Genomic DNA, 7,784 nt, shown 5'->3' with positions numbered 1-7,784 from the left:
AAAATCACATTTCACAGTTTCCCTGTGACCATAAAGATAGGTGTTTGCTTTGTGAGGAAAGCAAAAGCACAGAAGTTACTGATTCCAGGAGGCTGGAATTTAATTTCAGCACCCAGCACTCCAAGCTAGGGATGAGGCCAAAGTTTTGTTGTGTTGTGGAGATGTTACCCATAACTTCTGCACTCATGAAGACGATGATCCTCTCATTTGGAGAGCGCAGGATCTGAGTCATTCAAAGGACCTTCTGGTCTTTGCCCTTGGTGCAGGATAAAAAAGGAGCAGACAAAAACATGGGGACACAGGACATAGGAACTGGGGCTGAAGTGGAGGAGGAGACAGAGAGAGCATCATGTAGCTAGGATGCTCGGGCTGCCAGGCTTTATCTAACTAATAATGAAAGGCAGTAAGCGTGTCAGAGAGTGTGAGAGAAACAGATCGATAGAGAGATAAAACTGAGATGGAAGGAGCCAGCAAGGGGGTGGGGAAGAGAGTAATAAAACACTACAAATCAGCAGGGTTACGTTTGAACCTGATTTGAATGCACCCTGCACTGGTGTAAGTGAAGACAGCAGGTGTGAGGCTGTGGTGAATCAGGCCTAAATACAGAAACAGAGAAGGAAAAGCAGAGAGAAGATGATGACCTTGTCAATATTGTCCTGTAACCTGCCCTCACAGCTCTCAGCCAACCTTACCTGCCCTGCCTCTCCTTTCATCCTGCTGTATGGAGAAGCCCAAATATTGCTGGCTCTGAGAATACAGACTGACAGATTTTCCTGCTTCCCTGGGTCACCATGATCTTCTTGAAGAAATGCCTGTTAGGTAAAATGTGTCTTGGTCCCATTTTACCTGACTTGAACATAGGAAACGCTCCCAGGGTAGCTTCCAACAATGCCCTGGGCCACTGGGTGTCAGGCACTTTCCTAGGAGAGCTCATTGACTGTGCCCATGCTCAGTTATCTATGGACGATGATCAGAGAAATTCCTTTGCTCAGTTTCAGATTTTTGAGGCAAAAGAGACTGTGACATCTCAAAGCATCAGAGCACATAAATGAAAATGTGCCCTACAAGAGTAGGACTGAGGGTTTGGGTGCCTTCCCCTCTCAGGGCACACGTTTGCTTCTCTGGTCCAGCACTCAGAGCTGTTTTGCTCCTTATACTTGGAACTAGTTTTAAGTGATGTCCACCTAATCTTTACGGAACAATCATTAATGTTAGAAGTTCATTTTTTCCCACTGACCATCACTGTCCACACGGTTCCATCCTTCTGTCAGTAGCCTCAGTGAGGAGACCAAACACTAAAGGAGCCTCAGGGATGAGGCTGACCCTGAGAAGGAGTAGTGACAATCCATACAGCTGTACAAATAAGCTTGGGAGACAACGATCCAACTCCCCAAGGCAGCCACGGGTTGTATTTTCTAGCTGTGAAATTGTGTTTGGAGCAGAACTGTACCCCAAAGGAGCCTTCCCCGTGACTCAGCCACAGCAGCTGTGTGACAAAAACTAGAGTCAAAGCAAGAAAAGAGAGTTGTTGTTACTGGCAAGTAAAACCTTAACAAACATAGACTTTACCCAGATGAAGATTTCAAGATGTTACACTAATTTCAAGATGTTATGCTTACAGAAGACTGGCAAAGCACAAGTCAGCTGCCTTTAATATGTGCTAAAGTGATCCAGCTGAAGACCAAATTTCTTACTGGCAATCATGTGCAAACTTGCTCTGATAGATCTATTATTTTAACATGCTAAAACCATGCTACCTGCATAGACTCTATCGGGCTCCCATCAAATTGTTGTCTCTTTTTCTGCCTTGGAAAATCACTGTGGATTTCTGAAGGAGACAGCGATAAGGAAATCGGAAACTCTTGGCCAAACAGCTTAATATTGCTTATTGAAATGCACACTGACTGCTCTCCTCCCAGTCCCCTTCACAACTCACCTCTGCCTATCAGGTGATTTATACAAGATGAGAAGAGCTCTGAAGGTTTGGGGTTTTTTTTCCCCCAAATGACCCCCACTTTTTATTCTCTCTCACCTGGCACAGGGAACCGTGCCCTCGGCAATGACCGCATTGCTGTAACTCATACACCCACGAAGAGATACTTAAGGTGCACTATAAACATTTCTATCCTTGTGGAGCGTTTAAACTATCTTTTTATGGCCATACCCTGCCTGCATCAGGGATGCATTTCTTGACAAGTGCGATGGTTAATGATTCAGCAGATAGTAAAGTCATTTTTTTGTAAAAATTAATGCAGTAGAGGAAGAGAGGCATGCAGGGATTTAAGAAATGCACAGCTTAAATACATAAGTACGGTGCTTTGCAACATAAGATTTTTTACATTTACATATCCCCAAAACACTGCCCAAAATAGTGAGATCTTAATGGTGTGAAAGCAAAAATCAGAGCGATGTGTGGGCACACACAAGGTATTCCATGCACCTCTTTTAATTCTGGTGTGGTGATTATAGAATAGATCATTGAGATGTGAGAAACACCACGCCATATAGTAGTGCATCTGTTTTCTCACCAGTTATTTCAACATTAATCATTGAATCACAGAACAGTTTGGGTTGGAAGGGACCTTAAAAATCATCTTATTCCAACACCCCTGCTGGAGGCAGGGATATTAGACCACGTTGCTCAGAGCTCCATCAATCCTGGCCTTGAACATTTCCAGGTGTACGGATGAAGAGTAGATATTCACCAGACTGGCAAGACCCATAAATACGTGGATATTCACCTGGCATCGATTGCCGTGTTGGGACACATGTCACGATGGCTGAGCAGCTTGGGGGAGTTTTGACAGAGGATGGGTCAGGAAAAATAAGAGAACAGTGAGCAGACACTGCTGGTGAGCAGGGCAGGGCGTGAAAAAAGTGCAGAACGGCGTTAAGAGCTGGCTGGTGCCGGTGAGCAGCAGGGCCAAGACCGGGCCGGTGTCTAGTGACCGGTGACCTGCCGGTGGCCGCTGCCTGCCTGGGCGGAGGCTGCGCCCCAGGCAGACCGGAGCCGGGGCTGTCCCGGGGACATGAGCGCCGCCGCGGCAGGGTGACAAGGCCGGCCGGGAATGGCCGGGAATGGCCGGGAATGGCTTGGGATGGCCGGAGGATGCGGTGGATGGACGGGACGGCCGCGGCACGGACACGGCCCAGCGGCACGGACACGGCCCCGCAGCGCTCAGCCCCGCCAGCGGGGGGCGCCCCGGCGGCGGGACTGCGCCGCCGCGCGCCGCCCGGCCCGGCCAATGGGGAAGCGGCGGGGGCGGGACGAGCCGCCGGCTCCGCCAATGGGCGGCGGGTGCGCGTCACACGCGGAAGCGGCGGCCGTGCGCCGGCGGTGTCGGGCGGTGCGCGGGGCCGGCCGGGAGCGGCAGGGCCGGGGCTGCGGGGGGCGAGCGAGCGGCCGGGCCGGGCCGGGCCCCGCCATGGCGGCCGAGGGGAAGGTGACGGGGCAGAGCCAGGAGCAGTTCCTGCTGTTGGCCAAGGCGGCCCGCGGCGCCGCGCTCGCCAGCCTGATCCACCAGGTGCTGGAGGCCCCGGGCATCTACGTGTTCGGGGAGCTGCTGGACATGCCCGCCGTCCGCGAGGTGAGACCCGCCCGGCCCCGCGGCCCCGCCGGGCCCTGCCCGCGGCCCGGCGGCGCCGCCTGACCCTGTGTCCCCGCAGCTGGCCGACAGCGAGTTCTCCCCCGTGTTCCGCCTCCTCACCATCTTCGCCTACGGCACCTACGCGGACTACCTGGGTGAGGCGGGGCGGGGTCCCGAGCCCCCCGGCCCGGTGTGGGGATCCCGCGGGGCCGAGACCCGGGGCGCAGAGGGCCTCCCTCCGACAGCCCCCACATGCAGCCAGGGCTGAGCCCCCGGCCCCACACACGCCTGCCTGTGCTGTGGGCCCCAGACTAGCGGGGTACCTGGCTGTAATTAAGGCTGACATTTGTGTCCTGCCGAAGACGGTTTTGAGGGGAAAGACTTAAATATGCATTGGGATGTGCAGACCAGCATAAATAACACATGGGACAGCTAGAAAGGCTGAGTTGAGGGTGGCGGGAAGAAAGGCTGCTAAGAAAAGGTCTTTTGAGCTGAGAATTGATGGGGTTGGCTTGGCAAGACGAAGCACCACTTGGGGGATTGGTGTGCAGACGTTTTAAGAGACGGGTGTGGTACAGATGCTTCTGTGCAGAACTGGGAAATGAGGCATAAATTCTAATATCCCATTCTCTCTCCCCTGACAACAGCTGAAGCAGCAAACCTCCCTCCCTTGACAGAGGCCCAGAAGAACAAACTGAGGCACCTGTCAGTCGTCACTCTGGCTGCCAAGATCAAGGTAGGGGCCCTGTTTTTCCCCGGGTTCTCTTCCCGCTGGGATTATCTCGTGCTAGTTACCATCATGTTTCCACAGTGCATCCCCTACTCAGTGCTGCTGGAGCAGTTACAGCTGAAGAATGTCCGGCAGCTGGAGGACCTGGTGATTGAGGCTGTGTATGCAGATGTGCTTCGAGGGAGCTTGGATCAACGGAACCAGCGCCTGGAGGTGGATTACAGCATTGGGAGGGACATCCGGAGGGAGGAGCTTAGCACCATCACCCGCACATTGCAGGAGTGGTGAGGAGGAAGCCCCCAGAACTAACACCCAAAAAAGGTTGCAGGAGTGGCCGGTGGCTTCCCTGGATCCTTTGTGTGTCACTAAGGGTGGGTGGTGGTTGGGAGGTGACCTACTCAATCCCCTTTCCCATACTCCATCGGAAAGTAATTTTCCAAAAATCATTTTCCAAATTCCCCTGTTTGTGGCTGGAAGGGTGATGGGAACACAGAAGCCTTTGCACAGCACTGGCTGCTGGCAGGAGGCTTCCTGAGGGTTTATCTGTAGTTCTTAACCCAGCATGGCTTTGTTATCTGTCCCCCTCCCAGATAATAACATAATTCCGTGCGTTTTTACATCAGACTCCTGTCCCTGTATCTTCCCTGCCTGGCATAGCCGTCACCTCGCAGTGTTCATGGCCTCTGGAGTTAAAATGTGCTGTCTTTCACATTTCTCTCTATGCTGTGCCAATTCCTTGGCCTGTTCAGTTGTGGGTCTCCTCTCCAGGTGCCAGGGCTGCGAGGTTGTCCTGTCTGGCATCGAGGAGCAGGTCAGCCGGGCCAACCAGCACAAAGAGCAACAGCTGGCCCTGAAGCAGCAGATCGAGAGCGAGGTGAGTGGGTGCAGCAGGGAGCAGCTAGTGCTCCTTGCCTTGAAACAATTAGAACCAGTACCCTGTGGTTGTTACAGTCTTCGCTGAAGTGAGGCATTGCCTTTTCCGTAGGCCAGACCCCCCAGGGACTTGTGCCTGAAGAGTCCTAAATCAGCTTAATACTCCTCTGCAGTGCAGGGGCCTGGACAGATGTTGGCTCTTTTCCTTGATTTGAGCTTGCAGCTCTTAGGTCCAGGGCTTCCTTTAGAAACAAATTTTAAAAAATCCAAGACTGAAACTAAAAAAACCCATAGCCAAAAAAAAATCCCAGCTTTTAGTTCTTACTTTGTTGCTGTTGCAGGTGGCAAACCTGAAGAAGACTATTAAAGTGACAACAGCAGCTGCTGCAGCAGCCACATCCCAAGACCCAGAGCAGCACCTCACGGAGCTCAGGGAGCCAGCCCCTGGCACCAACCAGCGCCAGACGAGCAAGAAAACCTCCAAAGCCAAAGGGTGAGCAGTGTGGGAGCGTCCATGCACTTTTCCCTTTGCACTTAGGAAGGGAGTGAGATATGAACCCAAGTGCCCACTTTGAACTTTTATTTTTCTTTTTTTTTTCCCTGTGCCCACAGGCTCCGGGGCAGCGCGAAGATTTGGTCTAAATCAAACTAGTTGGATCTCCCTTCACAACTGGGAGGGTGAGAGGAAGAGATTTGGGGGATGGAGGGGGTAGCAGGGGTCCCAAGTGTGATGCTTCTGAGCTCTTCTCTGAGATCCATCTTTCCAACTAACTCTCCTGCATGTTTGTTCTCTTTTCCTTTCTTCTTTATCGACGTTTCAGGCAGTGTCTCCCTCCTTTTCATCACAGCATTTCACACTCTGAGCTTCAGGTTGTACGCATTGCTGTTTCCCCAGCCGCTCAAGCCCCCGTCGCCACGGCCACCTCTTTCTCTCTTTCTCTCTTTCTCTCTTTCTCTCTTTCTCTCTTTCTCTCTTTCTCTCTCCCTGTCTTTTGACAGGTCAATTTTAGGAGCCATAAAGGTGTGACAGTCACCTTGGCACCCCCAGGGCATCACAGTATCTTGGAAAGAGGGTGCTGGTGCTCAGCAGTCGTTTTGGCTCTATGAGACCCCTGGGATACTTTGCTCCAGGACACCGTCTTTGATTGTTTAATCTTTGTTTTGCTAGGTGGGAGGGTAGTTTTTGAAGGGGTTCTTTTAAAAAATATATAAATATATTATAAATATATATAAAACAATAAAAATATAGATCTATGGACATATCTATACAAACCTGTGCTCCTGTGAATGGTGTCTCTTTGCCTTGTATGCTGATTCTGGAGGTTCCAAAATAAGCTGTGATATTAAGAGCTTCTGTCCCATTTTAGGGTGGAATATCCTCAAAATACTAGGTTCCCTTTTCAGAGGTAGTGCCACAGTATCTCTATTGGGATGATAGTCTGTAAAACGGAAATTAACCATAAATCTTTTTTAAATTGTTTGTGTGGTTGATTTGCCTCTAGACCCTTCAAAAGGTGATTTTTCAGGTAGTCTCACAGGAAGGTGCAGAGAGTGTGGAAAAAGTCCTTATTTGTGTCAATACAGTGTGTCCCGTGATCCTGGACAGAATGGGAAGTGATGTGGGGACTTGCCTGACAGGTGAAGGTAAGAGTCAGTGCCCACATGTGTGAGTTCTCACAGATAGATGCTGCACAAGCTGTTCTCGGGTGCTGGTGGTGTCTGGTTGGGAAAAAAAAAATCCAAATCACTGAAAGTGACTCCTGTGAGATGCCCAGGAAAAAAAGTAACTCGGATTCTTCAAAGGATGGCTCCTCGAGGCTGGCTTGGAGCCGAGTCAGACGGATGTCAGTGTCACACTGCCTCTCCACGACGTGTAGCTGATGTAAATGTAAATTGACACCGTGACTCCCACCCCCGCTTGGTTCTGTGCCTTATGCCAAGACTAAAATTTGATTCCCTGAACCTGTGTTTCTGTGTGTGAGCAAACCATGGAAAAAATTACCCAGTGAAGGAAAGCTGGGAGCTTTGACTCTATGGGGCCTTGTTGGGTTCACTGGCTGGGGGTGGGTTTTCTCCGGGGTCAGCTCCCTGTGCAGACAGGTGAGAGTTGGAGCCGAGGCAATGTAGGTGTGAGCAAGTCTTGTGAAGGGGGTGGGGAGGTGGGTGAGTCTGAACCTGTTTTGATGGTAGCAAGGTGCCATCTCAGATCTCAGGCCGCACAAAATGCACATTTAATGCCATATTGTGGCTTTGCTAATTCCACACTACTGTAATACTGTCTGTGGCAAAGCCCTGTCACCTGAACCCAGAAATTCCTAAAACTTGCAAGCAGCTTGCTTTGTTCCTCTGTGTGTGGTCACAGGGCTGGGTACACCAGCTGGCTCTGCTGGGGCCAGGCATATGCCAGCTGTCCCGGGGTGACGGCTCTCACCGGCTGCTGTCTCCCAAGAGCTCAGGCAGCCCCACACCTTCCCCCCTTCTGCTGCACCTGGCATCGAGCACCTTGGCTGTGCTTGCCTGGCACAGAAGTGCCAAGTAGGAGAGTTTTGGTAGGAAGTTTTCCAGGTGGGAGACACAAATCTGGCTGCATGTGT

The 7,784-nt window shown here is 51.4% G+C and overlaps 1 protein-coding gene across 2 annotated transcripts; it reads left to right on the top strand.

Annotated features, from left to right (window-relative positions):
- Positions 1-3,339: 3,339 nt before the first annotated feature.
- On the top strand, positions 3,340-6,462 carry COPS7A (COP9 signalosome subunit 7A). Of its 2 annotated transcripts, XM_086882663.1 has the most exons (8): positions 3,340-3,587; positions 3,667-3,742; positions 4,235-4,323; positions 4,399-4,601; positions 5,086-5,191; positions 5,532-5,683; positions 5,803-5,868; positions 6,012-6,462. In XM_086882663.1, exons 1-7 carry the CDS (start codon positions 3,426-3,428, stop codon positions 5,840-5,842), a joined length of 828 nt encoding a protein of 275 aa, XP_086738789.1. In that variant the 5' UTR covers positions 3,340-3,425; the 3' UTR covers positions 5,843-5,868; positions 6,012-6,462. The 2 variants fall into 2 exon arrangements, with proteins under 2 accessions (XP_086738789.1, XP_086738788.1); XM_086882662.1 differs by having other exon boundaries at positions 5,803-6,462.
- The last annotated feature ends 1,322 nt before the right edge of the window (positions 6,463-7,784 follow it).

Source organism: Cyanistes caeruleus, chromosome 3, assembly GCF_971803275.1.
Source record: "Cyanistes caeruleus chromosome 3, bCyaCae1.hap1.1, whole genome shotgun sequence".
Taxonomy (NCBI): domain Eukaryota; kingdom Metazoa; phylum Chordata; class Aves; order Passeriformes; family Paridae; genus Cyanistes; species Cyanistes caeruleus.
Note: the sequence above shows the minus strand (reverse complement) of the source record. Positions and strands in the feature narration are given on the sequence as shown.